The 22793-nt window shown below is 39.5% G+C and overlaps 1 protein-coding gene across 3 annotated transcripts in view; it reads right to left on the bottom strand.

Moving 5' to 3' along the window:
- Positions 1-22793, bottom strand: part of LOC132149314 (acid-sensing ion channel 2-like) — a 405895-nt gene that overhangs the window by 49348 nt on the left and 333754 nt on the right. For all 3 annotated transcript variants that reach the window (XM_059558461.1, XM_059558459.1, XM_059558460.1), the window contains one exon: positions 4056-4206. In XM_059558461.1, coding sequence (XP_059414444.1) covers positions 4056-4206 — 151 coding nt within the window. The remainder of the gene's footprint in view (positions 1-4055; positions 4207-22793) is intronic.

Genomic DNA, 22793 nt, shown 5'->3' with positions numbered 1-22793 from the left:
CAGCCAAAAAACTTTTGAACCCACAACCACTCTCAGAAAAAGTGAAAAACCATCCTTGAGACCACTGCAAAACGGTCTGACCTCTCCAAATCTAAAATCACCCCTGCAATGACTGTTCCCTATAATTACTGAATACCCTATAATTGCTCCTGCTATTAATAGTCTGAAATTTACATGTTATTTCATAGCCATACACCATGCATTATTAGATCCTAAAGTGTTATGTTATGATTGCTCACACCACTGCTGGTAATAAGTTGGAACTTTAAAAGAAGAAAAAAAAAGAAATGAATGTGTGTGTGTGTGTATATATATATATATATATATATATATATATATATAGATATATATATATATCAAGCCTTCTGAAGCTATAAAAACTTCTTTTGTTGTTCAAACTAGACCAAACCAGGACACAATACAAATTATTGCTAGGGGAAGTGCATGTACCTACTGGCTCAATAATTTGGCCACAGTAGTTAACAGCCCACGATAGGATGGTTTTCATATTTGAATGGGATAATCCTTTAATTGAATAACCTGGCATATTCACATTTATTTTTAGATGAATCCATAAGATAAACCATAGATGAATCAGTCTTCAGACAGATGCTCTTAGCAGAAAGATGAGAAGGACTCTTTTCCACTCCAAACCATGCCAATGCTTTTGAAGTCTGTCTCTTTGAATCTTTTCTCTGACACTTTACATATTACAGATGAAAGACAGATCATTATGAGGGGATAATGGGAATTAAGGTATAGAGAGAGAGAGCAAAAACACTATTTGGAGAGTTTCTTCTCCATCCTCTCATTGAGCGATCTATGGCAGACACTGTTCTTCTATTTTTCATTTGAGTAGACTCTACTTATTTTTCCTTTGCCTCTTCTAACAAGGCACATGAAGTGCTATAATTTTATTCCCTGCTGCTATATTGCTGTGATTAACATATTTGCACACAACCAATCAACTGTTGGTTAAAAATGACTACTGACTCAATTTTTGGGGTCCTCAGCTCAATGATTAAGCAAGTTGGTTTAATTAAAGTTTAGAAACAGAAAGAAATCAATCAAATATTTGCCATGTGAAATTTAATATATTTACAGATTGAGGCTGTTGAGTCCAGACTTAGTGATCACCCGCCAAAATCTGCCAGCATTTCCACAGCTAAAAAGTGGAAAAACAACTCATGCTGATGAGCAGAATGCATATATATCCAGCTTTGATCAGGAACCGAGATGAGAGTGCAGGCATAAATGACAGAAAGAGATAGTGAGAGAGGTTTAGAGGTCTACAAACTTTATTCGCTAAACCAACTATATATATTACATTTTGTAGCACAGAGGCATTCACCTTTCAAAAAAACATAGACATCAGGGTTGACCAAAGTTTGGAAGTTTTGAATGGGTTCCTTTTCAGTTCTTGAGTTTGAATTTGAATACATTTGAGCCTCATGAGACGTTAAATTTGGAGTTTGAAGAGAAATGTTCTGGTGATTTTAAATTTGGACTGCCTAATGTAAATAATCGGGTAAATACACCACATGAAGTGCTTTTCCACTATAGTTCATAAAATTAAGTATAATTTATTAAATATAAAGTAATATATAAATTAAATAAAACCCTCCTATAGGTGGCATTTTAAGCATTGATTATTACAATCATTTCATTGTTTCTGGAATATGACTAGCTTATGTTTAAATCATACAGAGATAAATTATTTTTGCATTATTATTATTATTAATAATAATAATAATTTTATTCTTATCATTAAAACCTGCAGATATATTTAAATTAAAGTTTAACTTTACTTACTTAAATTCACATTTGAATTATAATTACACATATTGTATTCTACAAATTTAATTCACATTCTCAAATCACTTTTGAATGGTACACAACCCTGACACACAGACATACACACATAAACGATTAGAGAGAAAAAAAAGGAGAGTGAAAAAGCACAAACAGAAATTCACATAAAAGAAAGAAATCAACATAAAGACAAACATAAAAAGGACTTTTGATAAAGCTGAAACATTTTTAAGGCATTAGACTCTCTGAATCAATAACATAAAAAAAAAACACACGAAAATACAGTGCAGGTATACAACCATTTTATCCCACGGTCAGTCTGAATACTCAATGATACAGATGCAAGTAACTCACACATGCAGTCTCTCTCTTTCTCTAAATTTATTTAGATAAATGTATTCTTGCAGTGCTACTTTACTATACTGTAGAGTTCTAGATCTAACAACCCACAGATAAGATAACTAATGAAAGCTAGCCAACTTACATGGACTTTAATTTTTATTTTTATCTATTACAAGGAGAGATAGTGCAAGTAAGTTTAATTAGTATGAATCCACTAATTTAGAAGAATAACATGAAGATTAAGAGATGTGAAATGAGAAAGGGGGATGCAAAATCCACTGAAACAAAAGCGAAAAAGTGACCTTTTGAATGAATTTACAATTTACATTTTCACCACTGCATCAAAAAAAAACTAAAAACAATAAACACGTAAATATTCCCATTCAAGCACAACAAATCTTGCTCTAGATAATATATTGTTTATCTCCCCATTTCTTTTTTCAAAGTGAATGAGTTCTTCATCACTCTGCATTCATCAGAGTTGGAAACCAGCAGACAGAATGACAGATTGGCTGCATATTTATTCAGTAAGGCTCAGGGATCTCTCTCAGTGTCTTAAATTTGAAAAAGATGATAGCAAGTTTATCATGGGCTCTTTCTCTGCTCCAGACGTGTCATCTTCCTTGTGCATCGTGCCAAGGCTTTTCAGCACAATGTAGCACATTTATTGTATTACATATGCATGTGCACACATCCTCTCCACCTCTTCCATTTCCAATTTCTCCATCACTTTCCCCATGGTCCTCCAAAAATGTTTGAGTGCCAGAGGTAGAATGGTGGATGCAGACAGATGACTTGATCATTTAAACTAAGAAGAGAGTAAACAGGCAATCTGCTAACTTTTCTTCTATTCACTCAGAGCCAGAAATTAGTTTTATTGTCACACCTCCCTTTGAGGCTTGAAAAACTTCCCTCACCACTGTAACCTGATCTACTGTATACTATAAAAAACATCAGCTCCATTGTGTCTTTCAGCTTTATGTGCTTTTTTCTGTTGAATAATAGAAAAAAATCTTTTTTTAAAGTAAGAAACAACTCAACTTTAAATTTGATTGTTAAATAATGTTTATGTTTCATTCAAGTAATAACTTTTTTTGTCAGTAAGCCTATAGTGTTTTGCCATTTTCTGTGCAAAGATCATTTTGATTGTAGACAATGACTTTTATCCAAATGTCCTCAAGCAAATGAATGAATAATAAATGAAAACATCTTTGCCTGAGCAATATCGAAGGATAAGTTTATCCTTATTAAAAGAAAAGAGAAGCAGACGATATTGCATGTATAGTCACCACACTCTGATTCATTTTGTTCATTGTTGGAAAAAGTATGGTGATATTTCTTGCAATAAATTTGAATTCAGCCTCAGCTAAACTCGCAACCTTTAAAATGCTAATGAATCTTTTGCTGGGAATCCTCAGTGCTGCTCTCTTAATCCTAAATGCTTTCGTCTCCTTTGAAATAGCGAACACACTACAAGCGAAGCTATGCTTTGCTGGGGTGTCACAATGATAATCAAAAAAGCTGAAGTTTTCGTGTTCCACTGTTCAGAGAAGTGTACCTACATCAGATCAGTTCCACAGGATGCAAGAATTTCTATTTGATAATGAATCCCACTGGATTTGTCTACACCATTACAGGATCACAGGTGTTCTTCAAGGTGTGTGTCTCTTACAAATATTCACTGAGTCCCTGGGGACAGCGTCACACTGAAAGCGCTGACAAAACCCTGCCCTAATCAGACACCTGTGAGACAATTGGAGTTTCTCCTGTGTATGAGGATAGATGTTTAACAAGGAAAACCTCTGGGACAGCTCAAGTGTACTTAGTGTTATTAGGGTTGACTTCATTTGTGTGTGTGTGTGTGTGTGTGTGTGTGTGCGTGTGTGTGTGTGTGTTTATACCTGTTTCTCCCCACACAGGCAGGTATTCATCCTGCTGGATGTCCAGCATGATCTCCAGGCCATTCCCTGTGCCTCCTTTCATTGTAGTCCTCAAAGTCTTCCCCTCTTCGGCAGCGTTAAACATGTAACATTTCCCATAGCGTGTAAACACCTGGAAAGAGGAAAGAATGAGAGAGAACGTTTGATTTCATCTATTTTTTTATCAGCTTATTCATATACATGTAATATATATATATGATACTGATTTAATTCTGGTGGGTGGAGATTGCAGAATGTATGAAGCTCCACATAAAGAGTGGTTTACTTATCACATACAATATTTATTTCCTGTTTCTCATGTGCCTTCCTGGTATTCTTTCCACACACATATACACACAAATACAAACGTTTACTTAGCTATCCAAATGGGGACATTCCATAGACGTAATGTTTTTAATACTGTAAAGACTGTATATTCTGTTGTCCTACACCAACCCTAAACCTAACCCTTACAGGAAACTTTCGGCATTTTTACAATTTAAAAAGACTTTGTTCAGTTTTATACCAGTTTTACAAAGGAAGACATCCCCAAAGGAAGGTTTTTGGAGATTTTGTCAGATTTAGCTCTCTTTTGGGTACACACACACACACACACACAATACGGAGTGGCCTTATTTTTTTAACTGGTCATAAAAAGAGTTGAAATATTACACATAACTATGATTAATATATTGGAGCTGGTTGTCACAAGGGTCGGAATTATAACATTTTGTAACATTATAAAATATAACAACTTCATAGGCCTTATAGGCTGCTACTTGGATTGTATGTAGCATAATGCGTTTCCTGGTCACACTTTATTTTATGGTTCAATTTTTGCTATTAACAAACCATTAACTATGTTTATTTGCCATGCATTCACCCTCCATATATACCAGAATGCACTTGCTACTCTTTTTCATGCAAGCACAATGAACAAAGAGTTGTCAAGCTTCAAAAGGATGCAAAAGAATCATAATTTTTTTTTTTTAAAAGGTGTCTAGTCAACTATATCCTTCTGAAGTCATGTGATGATAGCTTTGTGGGAGTATTTTAAGTCATTATTGACCAATCTCATTTCCCTCTAGTCAAAAACCATATGAGTCTGACTGTATTTGATTTACTGGAAATATCATATTCAAATGGAAGAGGGAAAAAAATCACAAATTGGGCATCAATGCTTCTTTCATGGGATCTCATGAATTTTTAAAAGGAGAACTAGAGTAAAGTTGGATGTGAATTTAAAAAAAAAATGCTAAATTTTGATCTGTTTATACTGTAACTCACACAAATAATTCACATGGCTTCAGAAGACTTGGAAAGCACAAGTCATGTACTACTTTTTTGCTGCTTTAATGCTGCTTTTTAGTTCTATTAGAAGCTAAGAGAAGCCAATAGATTATGTGATTATTATATAGATTATCTGTGTTCTACAGAAGAAAGAAACTCTACAGGTTTGAAAAGGACATGGTGAATTTTTAGATGAACCACCCCTGGACTTCCTAACCGGAAGACCTCAGTCAGCCACAACACCTCTAGCATTACCACACTGAGCACAGGTGCTCCACAAGGCTTTGTGCTTAGCCCACTGCTCTTCACGCTGCTGACCCATGACTGAACTGCCAAGTTCAGCTCCAACCACATCAGCAAGTTAGCGGATGACACAACTGTGGTAGGTCTCATCAGCAACAATGATAAAATGCACTACAGAGAGGAAGTGGCAAAGCTGGCTGAATGGTGTGGCCCTAACATCCTGTCCCTCAATGTGAGTAAGACAAAGGAGGTTGTGATGAACTTCAGGAGAAACTCCATTGACCACCCCCCACTGACCATCGACAGCTCGACTGTGTAGAGAGTCAACTGCACTAAATTCCTGAGGTACACATTACAGAGCATCTCACATGGACCACCAACATCATGTCACTCAAAAAAGCAAGTCTCCCTCTACATATTCTCACCACATTCTACAGGGGCACCATAAAGAGAGTCCCTTCCAGCTGCAGCACTGTCTGGTATGGGACCTGTAGTGCAGCAGACCAAAAGACACTTTAGCGGACAGTGAACACAGCTGCAAATATCATCTATGCCCCTCTCCCCTTCATCCTGGACATTTTCCTTACACGATGCTCCAGCAAAGCCAACAGTATCATGAAGGACCCTACCCATCCCTCCCGCCATCTTTTCTAATCTCCTATCATCATGAAGACATTACCAGAGCCTGCTCTGCCCAACTGCTCACCAGCTTTTTCCCCCAGGGTGTGAGAGCCCTGAACTCAGATCACCCCACCCTCCTCTGAAACCCCAGACAAACCCCCTACCTCCTGAAACATGGACCATCTCACCTCCTCCACCCCCCAGCCTTACCACATCACAGAAAAACTGTCTGAAGTGCACTCTCCTCTATGCGCACTAAACACTTTTCACACACACTGCTGTGTGAACATAATCTCAAGAAAGACTTGTATGTGTATATTTACATGCTCATTGCAACTATAAATCACCTTGCACTGTTCCCCAGCCAGCTGCTTGACTTACGATGTTTCTCTTTCCACATGTGCAGTACTATATGAACCATTCGTACAGTTTTTTTTTTTAAGTTTATGTATAGGCAAACATTTAAATATAGTATATTTATAGTCAAAATCTGTCAATAGGTTAGTTGTATATAGGTATAATATTTATGTAAAGCATTCATATTGTTTGTATTTTTTAGCTTATCTATAGGCAAACATTTATACATATTTATAGTGGAAATCTGTCAGTAGGTTAGTTTTATACTGTTTTACTAAATTGTTGTATGTCTGTATTTATGTAGCACCGTGGTCCTGTGAGACACAACATTTTGTTCCACTATGTCCACACATGTAGCGGAATGACACCCTTCAGAGCCCTTCCTCATCAAAGCCCTCGAGGAAAGAGCAATAGAATGACCCGAATGTTCCCTGTTCAGATGACATGGAGGAGAAAGGACGGAGAGATGGGTGAGTTTATATTCATTTACCAAAAAAGGTGTTTTACACAGTGGACTGAGCAGAGACAAATACAACCATTTGAGAGTAATTGAGCGAAAAGAGACCACCACCTTTACAAAACTCAAGTCCTTTATCCCTCCCTTTCTGCTTTTATGCTCGAATCTGGGATTAAATTAGATAGTAATTAAGAGAGTGAGATATGTAATTAAGAGAACAAGATAAAGCAATTATCCGCTTGTTTTGATGATAACGGACAGTCCAAGAAAATACATAAATGGAAAAATCTGGATCCCTCATATATAATGATGATAATTATGATTATGTATGTTTCAGCCCGCTCAGTGTCTAAGAATCAAGATACTTTAAAAAAGATAGTTCAACCAAAAATAATAATTTAAAATCATCGTCTTACCATTTTTTTTTTCTGTGAAACACCAATATAAACTTTGTAAAATTTATTTTTTTTGTGGTCCATACAGTAAAAGTCAATAGGGTTCAATGTTGTTTTGGACTTCAATGTCTTACATTGTACAGGCAAAAACAGCTGAAGAATTCTTACACAAAAGAAAGTAAGCTAAAACAGTTTTGAAATAACAAGGTCATAAGTAAATGATGACAGAATTATTATTATTATTATTATTATTATTTTTTATGTGAACTAACCATTTAAGGACAGGGAGGTGTTCAATATTTCTCAATAAGAGCTCCAATCTACTTAGAGAAAAGCAAGAGTTGAACGCTTTTGGCCTTCAATGCAGAAAAAACATGAAGCTGTTTGGAAAGCTGCTTTAAACCGGTAGGACTAGTGTGGAGAATGCTGATCTAAGATCTCTGAAAGAGCTGCTTCTGTCTATTGTAGGTGCTTGATGGATGGATGAATGATTGAGAAGGTTTCTCCTTACAGCATATCTGTACAAACACACACAGACATTCAAGAGAAACCACCATAGCCTGCAGCTGCCAGACCACAGCCCACAAAAATTGACATGAATATTCAGTCTCATCCTTTATGCCTGAGCTAAGTGCTAGCAGAAATCACCCTTTAAAGATAGATAGATAGAGAGAGAGAGAGAGAGAGAGAGAGAGAGAGAGAGTTAGAACTGAGGGAAAGCAATGCTAAAGCCACAGTGGGCCATACAATCCACATTTCCAACAATGACTGACAGTTTTAGTCCTTTTTTTTGCTCTGTGTTTCAAATTCAATTTAATTTCAACTGACAAGGCAGACAGAAGCGAGGATTTCCACTTAAGATAACTTGTGGCTTATTAAACAGGAACCAGCAACTTAAAGCTGTCTTTCATCATAAAACCAAAGATGTCTCTTTGGAATCATACCATCCGTTTAGGATTTAAGCCATACAGCTTTGAAAATGAGTTAATAATGTAAAAATTTAATCCAGAAAACTAAAACCAACTTAACAAAAGAAACAATTTAAAGGTGGCTGCTAATCGCTGTCTTACTAAATGAGGTTTTGGGAGGAGTTAATCAAAGACAGAGCATCATAAAATGACATGTGCGAAAATTTCTCACAGAACACTTAGATACAAAGCACACAAATACATATCAACCTTTAAGCAGTTATGGTCGCTGTTGTTTGGAATAAAGACCTTTTTGGCGCGCTGTCATTACCACTTGCCTAGGATTTTACCTGTTTTTTTTGTGCACAATGGCTGCCCACTGCTCCGGGTGTGTGTTCACAGTGTGTGTGTGTGTTCACTGCTCTGTATGTGTGCACTTCGGATGGGTTAAATGCAGAGCACAAGTTCTGAGTATGGTTCACCATACTTGGCTGAATGTCACGTCACTTTCACTTTCACTTTCACTTTCATGTTAACATTCAACGTCATTGTAAACATGCCAATAGTCATTTGCTAATATTGACCAAGGATGTTTCTCTGAACTAACAAAAAAACATTTGTGAAAGTTTGGTTTGAGCACACACGTTGAATACTTTCCTAATAGCCTGTAAAACTAATTTAGACGAATAATGAAACACAAAAAGTGGCTCTTTTTTCCATTTTCACTCAAAATTTTCCATTAGTGCTGGAATTGGGTGCTTTCATGTCAAGACAAAACAACCTCTGTTACGCTGATGTCAGCAGGTTACTGTTAAAACACAGGATGTTATAAAACACATAAATTCACTTTCAATTAACTTGCATCTCATAACCATGTCACATTTGTGACAACTTCAGAAGGGTGTTCTTTAGAGGTGTGGGTGTTGGTTTGTAAGCGCCTTTGTGAGTGAAATCAAGCTCATTAGCTGGTTTGTGCGCTTCTGCGAATAAATAAAAATCTCATTAAACATTCAAAGAAAGGAAGCAGTTTGACTGTTCTAGAACAAAATGGCATGACCTGGTTTGAGTGATGCCCATTGCTTTTACACAGACAGAGACACTATTAGTGAAGGTGCTTGTGTGACATGGCTGTAGGCAAGGGAAGCTTGACTGTGGTAGGGCTCCTCTGACAGGTGAATGTGCAGGGGGCGACTGTAATAATATGTCGACGAGGAATACATTATGATACTCATACTGTATTTAGGGAAAGCAGTAGGAGATAAAGCACAACTTGATGTTCACAAAAGGTCATGCTCATTTACATCTAGCTGTTCAGCTGTTCCCTCGTTCAAGGTGTCGTTTAAGAATATAGATGTATGAATAAATCAGGTTAATGTGAATATTTATGGGGTCCACGATTAGATGAGTGGTTTGAAACATCTTCTCAAATGCTAACTACTGTGTTAAGGGAGCTTGTTATGAATGCTGTTCATACAGCTGATCACCTTGTATTTGTGCCCTAGATTTTTTTATTTACTGACTGATGCAGTATGTAGATCGGCTCTCTGACTGACAGGATATTTATCAGTGAAACTGTGAAGATGATAACTGCCCCAAAGGGTTTCAAACTGTAGAGAAAAAATTTGTCTTTTCTGCTAATGTTCCCACTAAGTCATCCTCAAAAAAAAAAAGTTTCAACTGGTGTGTCAGGAACATAATGTTTTTGCCATTTCCCATCTAAAGACCTGGAAGTGCTCTATGATGTGTCTGAGTCTTATCAGTCATTGGCCTGGTGGGTTTTTTTTCTCCCTTGTTGCCTGCCACATGGATTATCTTCTTCAGACATGGATTTCATTCACAGTCTCCAGGCCCTCCTCCATTCTTTTATTCCTCTCTACAGTGTTTGTTTATCTGTAAAGTGGCTTTTGCACCATGAAGTGTCAGTTAAGTCTCCATAAGATGAATTCTCAGTTTGATGAATTTATGGGAAAGGGGAATATTTATAGAATGTATAGGAGTTAAACATTTTTTAAAAAGAAATTATTATATTAAATAAACTTGAAAAGGAAATACAGACAGACAGACATTTTAATTTACCAAACAAAACACAAGCCTTTCAAATGCACCTGGCCTATTATAATATACATTAAATATACTTTATGTCAAATACACAAGCACATTTAAATCAATGCAAGTTGACATACAATCACCAGTCACTTTATTAGGTACACCCTGTTCAAATGCTTGGTAACACAAATTGTTAATCAGCCAATCACATGGCAGCAACTCAATGCATTTAAGCATCTAGATGTGGTGAAGATGACTTGCTGAATTTCAACGCAAGCATCAGAATGGGGAAGAAAGGGGATTTAAGTGACTTTGAACGTGGAATGGTTGTTGGTGCAGACGGGCTGGTCTGAGTATTTCAAAAACTGCTGATCTACTGGGATTTTCACACACCACCATCTCTAGGATTTACAGAGAATGGTCTGAAAAAGAGAAAATATCCAGTGAGCAGCAGTTGTGTGGACGAAAATGCCTTGTTGATGTCACAGGTCGGAGGAGAATGGTCAGACTGGTTAGAGATGATAGAAAGGCAACAGTAACTCAAATAACCACTCGTTACAACCAAGGTATGCAGAAAACCATCTCTGAACACACAACACGTCGAACCCTGAAGCAGATGGGCTACAGCAGCAGAAGAACACACCAGGAGCCGCTCCTGTCAGCTAAGAACAGGAAACAGAGGCTACAATTCACACAGGCTCACCAAAATTGGACAATAGAAGATTAGAAAAATGTTGCCTGGTCTGATGAGTCTCGATTTCTGCGACATTCAGATGGTAGGGTCAGAATATGCCGTAAAATACATGAAAGCATGGATCCATCCTGCCTTTTCTCAACGGTTCAGGCTGCTGGTGGTGGTGTAATGGTTTGGGGGATATTTTCTTGGCACACTTTGGGCACCTTTGTAACAATTGAGCATCGTTTAAACACCACAGCCTACCTGAGTATTGTTGTTGACCATGGTCATCTCTTTATGACTACAGTGTACCCATGATCTGATGGCTACTTCCAGCAGGATAATGCACCATGTCACAAAGCTCAAATCATCTCAGACTGGTTTCTTGAAGATGACAATGAGTTCACTTAACTCAAATGGCCTCCACAGTCAACAGATCTCAATCCAATAGAGCAGCTTTGGGACGTGGTGAAACAGGAGATTCACATCATGGATGTGCAGCCGACAAATCTGCAGAAACTGCATGATGCTATCTAGCCAATATGGACCAAAATCTCTGAGGAATGCAACACCTTGTTGAATCTATGCCACGAAGAATTAAGGCAGTTCTAAAGGCAAAAGGGGGTCCAACCCAATACTAGCAAGGTGTACCTAATAAAGTGGCCAGTGAGTGTATAACTTTGTTTTGCAGGCTGCTGTTAAAACATGAATTGAAAAACATTTTAAAACAATGTAAACAACCTGCACAACAATCTTATTAAAGTTAATCTTAGTAGTCTTAATTATAGAATTCTTAATGAACACAATCTACATAGGTAATTGCTAAATAGGTCATGGCAAATGGATATTTGAAGTTTTTGACATTTACTAATTCTGCAAATTTAACTCAACTCAAAAAAGTCAAGCAAACTTTTGCCTTCATTTTTTAAAAGTTCCACCACATATTTTTACAGTGAAAGAAAGAAGGAGAAAAGTCCTTGCCTGTTGAGCAGATCTAGCTTTTGAGTGGAAGAGAAGTGAGTCCAGACGCATTATATCCTCACTCTGGACAGCGAGTGCCAGTGCCTTGAGGCTAATGGCATAATGCCAGGATATTTTTGACAGTCTGCCACCCAAACCTGCTCGGCCTCATGATTCTACACGGTCAATCACACCATCACAAAATCAATGATACAATGACATTTTATGGTGTTATCATTCACACACAAATTCAACTCAGGAGCAGAAAGAGGAAAAAAATGGCTAAGAAACTCAAAGTTTGCAAGTAGGCCTCCGTTATATACACCCAAATATTAATTACTTCACCATCGTACTTTGGGAATGGGAACATTGCGAGAGTTCAGCCAAAAATGAAAATTAAGTCATTTCAATGGAAATTAGTGGCCACCAAAACTGTTTGGTTACCAGCATTGTGTAAAATATCTTCTATTATGTTTCACAGAAGAAAGAAAGAGGGTTGAGAGTAAGTAAATGTTGACAGAATTTGTATTTTTTTTGGGCAAACTATCTCTTTAAAATGCTGTGGCCTTAACACCTCCATGACATCAGTGAGAAGAACTAAACTTTCAGTCACCAGTAAAAATTACAGAGAGAAAAGATTTCAATACACCCCCTCTTTCTCCCACATAAAAGAATAAAACAAGACTAAGCAGGAAACCACTTTCCTGATTACCACAGTAAATGCACCGGACCAGCATTTCCACTAATATGACATAAGAAGGTGATACAACACTTATCTCCTTAGACGAATGCCCATTCTGCCCCAGCAAATCACTGGAGGATGGAGAAATGATGGGAACATTTAAATAAGGTGTGTTAAGAACCAGCTAAGCACTTTTATCAAAGGCAAAGAAGACTGGAGAGTTCTGACTGCCTTCATTGTGATGTTGTCCTGCTTTGTTCCCCTAAATCGATTTTCATTCTGCAGTGGATTGTCACAGGATGGAAAGGAGAGGGTCTGGGCGGAGTGTTTACCGGCAGTTATGTTTCTAAAAATCTGTAGAGTTGCAGGGTGAGCACATTGCTTCACGGAGCATTAACAGTGATGGGTGTGAGATGGTGAATAATTTATAATACATACCACTGACAAAATGCATAGACAACGGACACACACACAAACTCACTGACTCACACACAGACACAGTCAAGACATGTTTAGTTAAACTTCATCATCTTCACATCCAATTAAACAAAGAACATTAATGGACATGCAACATTACACAAATGTAATCTTTTATCACCCCTGTCATCAATGTTATTGCAGTTATACGTGCTTGACTAGCGCTGATTAAGGATCTGATGAGGGAATGTACAGAGTATTCTAGATAATAAAGCTTCAAAGAAAAAAAGTGATGAATAAACAGAGAAATAATCTTTCCAACATCCGTTATTTTTGTCTGTTTCTGTGCATTCAGTGTCGCTGTAATTTCATACAGTGTCCGTGTGGAATCATCCATATATAATTTACTTATCCTCTCTGCCATTCGTTCAATGCCATCTTTCATTTATTTGCTTATTTATCTATTTTAAGCAACTCAAATTTGCATTTTTTTCCGTTCATCTTTCCTATTCAGCTATAACTCATGCTCAGCTGTGACACCTCAAAACAGCCTTTAATGAACTAATGAGTTCATTAAATTATTATAATACGCTCTCAAATGCGGCATAAGACGTCACTCAGAAGAGTCATTATGAGTCAGAGACTCTTGCTCTGTTCCAAATTATTTTGCGCTGCCTACGAAGGCAGTATTTTAAGGTTTAATAAGCACACTCAAGACACGAAGGCTGGTTCAAAAGGTTGACAGCATAATTATGCAGCCTCCTAAAATACCTTGTTTTTGTCAAATTCTAGGTCAATGCTGCATGTATCCTTCACAGAGAAAGCAATTCTAGTATGCAGAGCAAATGAAGAAATAAATTCAAGAAGCCAGATAAAGTGACTACTGTTAAAAGTTTAGTGTTGATAACAATTATTGGCAACTCTTTAGTTTAGGGACCAATTCTCACTATTAACTAGTTACTTATTAGCATGCATATTACTTTCATATCGGCTGTTTATTAACAATTATAAAACACATATTAATGCCTTATTCTGCATGACCCTAATTTAGATCCCTTAATCTTGCCCCATAAAGTTAAAGACTACCTAACTAACTAATATGCAACAAATTGGGAGTTCAGTGAGGCAAACGTTGTAGTTAATGGTTAATAATAAGATTTGATCGCATAAACTAAAGTGTGACCAATTTATTCCTTGATTTTGAAATAAGTTCCTTTTCAGGAACTCGAGCTGCGTCGAACGCTTTGGGGAACGTCCCTGACGAGACTGACTCTGAATATCGTGTGCAATCTGTCCAATGGAAGGGCGTGACGTCACGGGCGGGGTGACGTAGCGACCAGGAAGCTATAAAAGCACGTGCCGTGCAGCTGGCTTCAGCTTCGCGTCTGTCAGCAAGCGCTCTGTGTGTGCATGTCAAAAGTCTGTCCCGTTGGTCCTATTTATTGTTGTCTGTCTCTTAAGCATTAAAAAGATCGCTAGAACAGCTCAATATGCCAAAAGTGAAAGCAAAGACCAAACATGTGAGGGGCGATTCCAAGCCACATTATAGATTGTGTGTTCCTCCCTGCCCTCTCTACATCACGGGTCGGGATACACACAGTTTATGCGTGGCTTGCCTGGGATCGATCCCGGAGGGCTCTCTTCGAGGAGGGAGCCTTCACCAGCGTTCCCTGCGGTGCTGGCCCCGCTTCTGCCGAGGCAGAACGGCTGCTGCACTCGTGGGGTTCGCAGGTGGATCTGTCAGAGGGAATGGAGATGGGCCAGTCCTTATCTCCTTCCTCATCTGCCAGATCCGGCGCCCAAACCCTGGTTTCGGAAGCACGCTCGTTGGTTTCTTCCCCCCATGGTGAGGGATCAGCTCTTCACCTCTCTTCCTCCAAGCGTGGAAACTACTGCCAAATGTATCTGATTGGGTCCTGCGTACAATAGAAAAAGGCTACTGCATTCAGTTTGGTCATCCACCGCCGAAGTTCAACGGGGTTACACCAACAGTAGTCGGCCCCCCGGCAGGCTCTGGTTATAGAACAAGAAGTGAATACCCTATTAAGGAAGGAGGCCATCGAGGTGGTCCCTCCTCTAGTCAGGGAATCCGGGTTTTACAGCCGGTATTTCATAGTTCCAAAGAAGGATGGGGGGTTGCGTCCGATTATAGACTTACGTCACCTGAACCGCTCAGTTATGCCACTGAAGTTCAAAATGCTCACTGTCAAGCAGGTTGTAGCTCAAATCAGATCCGAGGACTGGTTTGTCACAATAGATCTCACAGTCTACAGTCATACTTCCACATATCCATCCTTCCACAACACAGGAAGTTTCTGAGGTTCGCTTTTGGGGGCAAAGCTTATCAATATCGAGTACTTCCCTCTGGCCTTGCACTTTCACCCCGCACGTTCACGAAATGTGTAGATGCGGCTCTGGTATCCCTCCATATGCAGGGCATCCGCATTCTAAATTATATCGACGATTGGTTGATTCTAGCTCAATCAGAGCAGATGGCGGTTCGACATCGAGATGTCGTTCTCACACATATGGGGGAGCTGGGATTGAGACTAAACGCCAAGAAGAGTGTACTTTCTCCAGTTCAGAGAACCACCTATCTAGGCATAGTGTGGAATTCGACCACGATGCAGGCACGTCTGTCTCCTGCTCGGATCGAGTCAATCCTCACATCAGTCGAGAGAGTCAAAGAAGGCCAGTCACTCACTGTCAAACAATTTCAGAGATGGTTAGGTCTGATGGCAGCTGCGTCCAACAGTATACCTTTTGCATTAGCTGGTTTGTGCGCTTCTGCGAATAAATAAAAATCTCATTAAACATTCAAAGAAAGGAAGCAGTTTGACTGTTCTAGAACAAAATGGCATGACCTGGTTTGAGTGATGCCCATTGCTTTTACACAGACAGAGACACTATTAGTGAAGGTGCTTGTGTGACATGGCTGTAGGCAAGGGAAGCTTGACTGTGGTAGGGCTCCTCTGACAGGTGAATGTGCAGGGGGCGACTGTAATAATATGTCGACGAGGAATACATTATGATACTCATACTGTATTTAGGGAAAGCAGTAGGAGATAAAGCACAACTTGATGTTCACAAAAGGTCATGCTCATTTACATCTAGCTGTTCAGCTGTTCCCTCGTTCAAGGTGTCGTTTAAGAATATAGATGTATGAATAAATCAGGTTAATGTGAATATTTATGGGGTCCACGATTAGATGAGTGGTTTGAAACATCTTCTCAAATGCTAACTACTGTGTTAAGGGAGCTTGTTATGAATGCTGTTCATACAGCTGATCACCTTGTATTTGTGCCCTAGATTTTTTTATTTACTGACTGATGCAGTATGTAGATCGGCTCTCTGACTGACAGGATATTTATCAGTGAAACTGTGAAGATGATAACTGCCCCAAAGGGTTTCAAACTGTAGAGAAAAAATTTGTCTTTTCTGCTAATGTTCCCACTAAGTCATCCTCAAAAAAAAAAAGTTTCAACTGGTGTGTCAGGAACATAATGTTTTTGCCATTTCCCATCTAAAGACCTGGAAGTGCTCTATGATGTGTCTGAGTCTTATCAGTCATTGGCCTGGTGGGTTTTTTTTCTCCCTTGTTGCCTGCCACATGGATTATCTTCTTCAGACATGGATTTCATTCACAGTCTCCAGGCCCTCCTCCATTCTTTTATTCCTCTCTACAGTGTTTGTTTATCTGTAAAGTGGCTTTTGCACCATGAAGTGTCAGTTAAGTCTCCATAAGATGAATTCTCAGTTTGATGAATTTATGGGAAAGGGGAATATTTATAGAATGTATAGGAGTTAAACATTTTTTAAAAAGAAATTATTATATTAAATAAACTTGAAAAGGAAATACAGACAGACAGACATTTTAATTTACCAAACAAAACACAAGCCTTTCAAATGCACCTGGCCTATTATAATATACATTAAATATACTTTATGTCAAATACACAAGCACATTTAAATCAATGCAAGTTGACATACAATCACCAGTCACTTTATTAGGTACACCCTGTTCAAATGCTTGGTAACACAAATTGTTAATCAGCCAATCACATGGCAGCAACTCAATGCATTTAAGCATCTAGATGTGGTGAAGATGACTTGCTGAATTTCAACGCAAGCATCAGAATGGGGAAGAAAGGGGATTTAAGTGACTTTGAACGTGGAATGGTTGTTGGTGCAGACGGGCTGGTCTGAGTATTTCAAAAACTGCTGATCTACTGGGATTTTCACACACCACCATCTCTAGGATTTACAGAGAATGGTCTGAAAAAGAGAAAATATCCAGTGAGCAGCAGTTGTGTGGACGAAAATGCCTTGTTGATGTCACAGGTCGGAGGAGAATGGTCAGACTGGTTAGAGATGATAGAAAGGCAACAGTAACTCAAATAACCACTCGTTACAACCAAGGTATGCAGAAAACCATCTCTGAACACACAACACGTCGAACCCTGAAGCAGATGGGCTACAGCAGCAGAAGAACACACCAGGAGCCGCTCCTGTCAGCTAAGAACAGGAAACAGAGGCTACAATTCACACAGGCTCACCAAAATTGGACAATAGAAGATTAGAAAAATGTTGCCTGGTCTGATGAGTCTCGATTTCTGCGACATTCAGATGGTAGGGTCAGAATATGCCGTAAAATACATGAAAGCATGGATCCATCCTGCCTTTTCTCAATGGTTCAGGCTGCTGGTGGTGGTGTAATGGTTTGGGGGATATTTTCTTGGCACACTTTGGGCACCTTTGTAACAATTGAGCATCGTTTAAACACCACAGCCTACCTGAGTATTGTTGTTGACCATGGTCATCTCTTTATGACTACAGTGTACCCATGATCTGATGGCTACTTCCAGCAGGATAATGCACCATGTCACAAAGCTCAAATCATCTCAGACTGGTTTCTTGAAGATGACAATGAGTTCACTTAACTCAAATGGCCTCCACAGTCAACAGATCTCAATCCAATAGAGCAGCTTTGGGACGTGGTGAAACAGGAGATTCACATCATGGATGTGCAGCCGACAAATCTGCAGAAACTGCATGATGCTATCTAGCCAATATGGACCAAAATCTCTGAGGAATGTTTGCAACACCTTGTTGAATCTATGCCACGAAGAATTAAGGCAGTTCTAAAGGCAAAAGGGGGTCCAACCCAATACTAGCAAGGTGTACCTAATAAAGTGGCCAGTGAGTGTATAACTTTGTTTTGCAGGCTGCTGTTAAAACATGAATTGAAAAACATTTTAAAACAATGTAAACAACCTGCACAACAATCTTATTAAAGTTAATCTTAGTAGTCTTAATTATAGAATTCTTAATGAACACAATCTACATAGGTAATTGCTAAATAGGTCATGGCAAATGGATATTTGAAGTTTTTGACATTTACTAATTCTGCAAATTTAACTCAACTCAAAAAAGTCAAGCAAACTTTTGCCTTCATTTTTTAAAAGTTCCACCACATATTTTTACAGTGAAAGAAAGAAGGAGAAAAGTCCTTGCCTGTTGAGCAGATCTAGCTTTTGAGTGGAAGAGAAGTGAGTCCAGACGCATTATATCCTCACTCTGGACAGCGAGTGCCAGTGCCTTGAGGCTAATGGCATAATGCCAGGATATTTTTGACAGTCTGCCACCCAAACCTGCTCGGCCTCATGATTCTACACGGTCAATCACACCATCACAAAATCAATGATACAATGACATTTTATGGTGTTATCATTCACACACAAATTCAACTCAGGAGCAGAAAGAGGAAAAAAATGGCTAAGAAACTCAAAGTTTGCAAGTAGGCCTCCGTTATATACACCCAAATATTAATTACTTCACCATCGTACTTTGGGAATGGGAACATTGCGAGAGTTCAGCCAAAAATGAAAATTAAGTCATTTCAATGGAAATTAGTGGCCACCAAAACTGTTTGGTTACCAGCATTGTGTAAAATATCTTCTATTATGTTTCACAGAAGAAAGAAAGAGGGTTGAGAGTAAGTAAATGTTGACAGAATTTGTATTTTTTTTGGGCAAACTATCTCTTTAAAATGCTGTGGCCTTAACACCTCCATGACATCAGTGAGAAGAACTAAACTTTCAGTCACCAGTAAAAATTACAGAGAGAAAAGATTTCAATACACCCCCTCTTTCTCCCACATAAAAGAATAAAACAAGACTAAGCAGGAAACCACTTTCCTGATTACCACAGTAAATGCACCGGACCAGCATTTCCACTAATATGACATAAGAAGGTGATACAACACTTATCTCCTTAGACGAATGCCCATTCTGCCCCAGCAAATCACTGGAGGATGGAGAAATGATGGGAACATTTAAATAAGGTGTGTTAAGAACCAGCTAAGCACTTTTATCAAAGGCAAAGAAGACTGGAGAGTTCTGACTGCCTTCATTGTGATGTTGTCCTGCTTTGTTCCCCTAAATCGATTTTCATTCTGCAGTGGATTGTCACAGGATGGAAAGGAGAGGGTCTGGGCGGAGTGTTTACCGGCAGTTATGTTTCTAAAAATCTGTAGAGTTGCAGGGTGAGCACATTGCTTCACGGAGCATTAACAGTGATGGGTGTGAGATGGTGAATAATTTATAATACATACCACTGACAAAATGCATAGACAACGGACACACACACAAACTCACTGACTCACACACAGACACAGTCAAGACATGTTTAGTTAAACTTCATCATCTTCACATCCAATTAAACAAAGAACATTAATGGACATGCAACATTACACAAATGTAATCTTTTATCACCCCTGTCATCAATGTTATTGCAGTTATACGTGCTTGACTAGCGCTGATTAAGGATCTGATGAGGGAATGTACAGAGTATTCTAGATAATAAAGCTTCAAAGAAAAAAAGTGATGAATAAACAGAGAAATAATCTTTCCAACATCCGTTATTTTTGTCTGTTTCTGTGCATTCAGTGTCGCTGTAATTTCATACAGTGTCCGTGTGGAATCATCCATATATAATTTACTTATCCTCTCTGCCATTCGTTCAATGCCATCTTTCATTTATTTGCTTATTTATCTATTTTAAGCAACTCAAATTTGCATTTTTTTCCGTTCATCTTTCCTATTCAGCTATAACTCATGCTCAGCTGTGACACCTCAAAACAGCCTTTAATGAACTAATGAGTTCATTAAATTATTATAATACGCTCTCAAATGCGGCATAAGACGTCACTCAGAAGAGTCATTATGAGTCAGAGACTCTTGCTCTGTTCCAAATTATTTTGCGCTGCCTACGAAGGCAGTATTTTAAGGTTTAATAAGCACACTCAAGACACGAAGGCTGGTTCAAAAGGTTGACAGCATAATTATGCAGCCTCCTAAAATACCTTGTTTTTGTCAAATTCTAGGTCAATGCTGCATGTATCCTTCACAGAGAAAGCAATTCTAGTATGCAGAGCAAATGAAGAAATAAATTCAAGAAGCCAGATAAAGTGACTACTGTTAAAAGTTTAGTGTTGATAACAATTATTGGCAACTCTTTAGTTTAGGGACCAATTCTCACTATTAACTAGTTACTTATTAGCATGCATATTACTTTCATATCGGCTGTTTATTAACAATTATAAAACACATATTAATGCCTTATTCTGCATGACCCTAATTTAGATCCCTTAATCTTGCCCCATAAAGTTAAAGACTACCTAACTAACTAATATGCAACAAATTGGGAGTTCAGTGAGGCAAACGTTGTAGTTAATGGTTAATAATAAGATTTGATCGCATAAACTAAAGTGTGACCAATTTATTCCTTGATTTTGAAATAAGTTCCTTTTCAGGAACTCGAGCTGCGTCGAACGCTTTGGGGAACGTCCCTGACGAGACTGACTCTGAATATCGTGTGCAATCTGTCCAATGGAAGGGCGTGACGTCACGGGCGGGGTGACGTAGCGACCAGGAAGCTATAAAAGCACGTGCCGTGCAGCTGGCTTCAGCTTCGCGTCTGTCAGCAAGCGCTCTGTGTGTGCATGTCAAAAGTCTGTCCCGTTGGTCCTATTTATTGTTGTCTGTCTCTTAAGCATTAAAAAGATCGCTAGAACAGCTCAATATGCCAAAAGTGAAAGCAAAGACCAAACATGTGAGGGGCGATTCCAAGCCACATTATAGATTGTGTGTTCCTCCCTGCCCTCTCTACATCACGGGTCGGGATACACACAGTTTATGCGTGGCTTGCCTGGGATCGATCCCGGAGGGCTCTCTTCGAGGAGGGAGCCTTCACCAGCGTTCCCTGCGGTGCTGGCCCCGCTTCTGCCGAGGCAGAACGGCTGCTGCACTCGTGGGGTTCGCAGGTGGATCTGTCAGAGGGAATGGAGATGGGCCAGTCCTTATCTCCTTCCTCATCTGCCAGATCCGGCGCCCAAACCCTGGTTTCGGAAGCACGCTCGTTGGTTTCTTCCCCCCATGGTGAGGGATCAGCTCTTCACCTCTCTTCCTCCAAGCGTGGAAACTACTGCCAAATGTATCTGATTGGGTCCTGCGTACAATAGAAAAAGGCTACTGCATTCAGTTTGGTCATCCACCGCCGAAGTTCAACGGGGTTACACCAACAGTAGTCGGCCCCCCGGCAGGCTCTGGTTATAGAACAAGAAGTGAATACCCTATTAAGGAAGGAGGCCATCGAGGTGGTCCCTCCTCTAGTCAGGGAATCCGGGTTTTACAGCCGGTATTTCATAGTTCCAAAGAAGGATGGGGGGTTGCGTCCGATTATAGACTTACGTCACCTGAACCGCTCAGTTATGCCACTGAAGTTCAAAATGCTCACTGTCAAGCAGGTTGTAGCTCAAATCAGATCCGAGGACTGGTTTGTCACAATAGATCTCACAGTCTACAGTCATACTTCCACATATCCATCCTTCCACAACACAGGAAGTTTCTGAGGTTCGCTTTTGGGGGCAAAGCTTATCAATATCGAGTACTTCCCTCTGGCCTTGCACTTTCACCCCGCACGTTCACGAAATGTGTAGATGCGGCTCTGGTATCCCTCCATATGCAGGGCATCCGCATTCTAAATTATATCGACGATTGGTTGATTCTAGCTCAATCAGAGCAGATGGCGGTTCGACATCGAGATGTCGTTCTCACACATATGGGGGAGCTGGGATTGAGACTAAACGCCAAGAAGAGTGTACTTTCTCCAGTTCAGAGAACCACCTATCTAGGCATAGTGTGGAATTCGACCACGATGCAGGCACGTCTGTCTCCTGCTCGGATCGAGTCAATCCTCACATCAGTCGAGAGAGTCAAAGAAGGCCAGTCACTCACTGTCAAACAATTTCAGAGATGGTTAGGTCTGATGGCAGCTGCGTCCAACAGTATACCTTTTGGCCTGCTATACATGAGACCCCTGCAGTGGTGGCTCAAGTCAAAGGGCTTTTCCCCGAAGGGGAATCCACTTCGAGTTATCAAGGTCACGCGGCGATGCCTTCGTGCCTTAGACATGTGGAAGAAGCCTTGGTTCTTGAATCAGGGCCCGGTGCTGGGAGCTCTTTGTCAGCGTGTAACGCTAGCGACAGATGCGTCCCTCACCGGTTGGGGTGCGGTCTTGAGTGGCCACCCTGCCCGCGGTCTGTGGAGAGGTCGCCATCTGACATGGCACATCAATTGCCTAGAGATGCTAGCAGTCTATCGAGCATT

The sequence above is a fragment of the Carassius carassius genome, chromosome 9 (assembly GCF_963082965.1).
Source record: "Carassius carassius chromosome 9, fCarCar2.1, whole genome shotgun sequence".
Taxonomy (NCBI): domain Eukaryota; kingdom Metazoa; phylum Chordata; class Actinopteri; order Cypriniformes; family Cyprinidae; genus Carassius; species Carassius carassius.
This window is presented reverse-complemented; position numbering and strand designations above follow the sequence as displayed.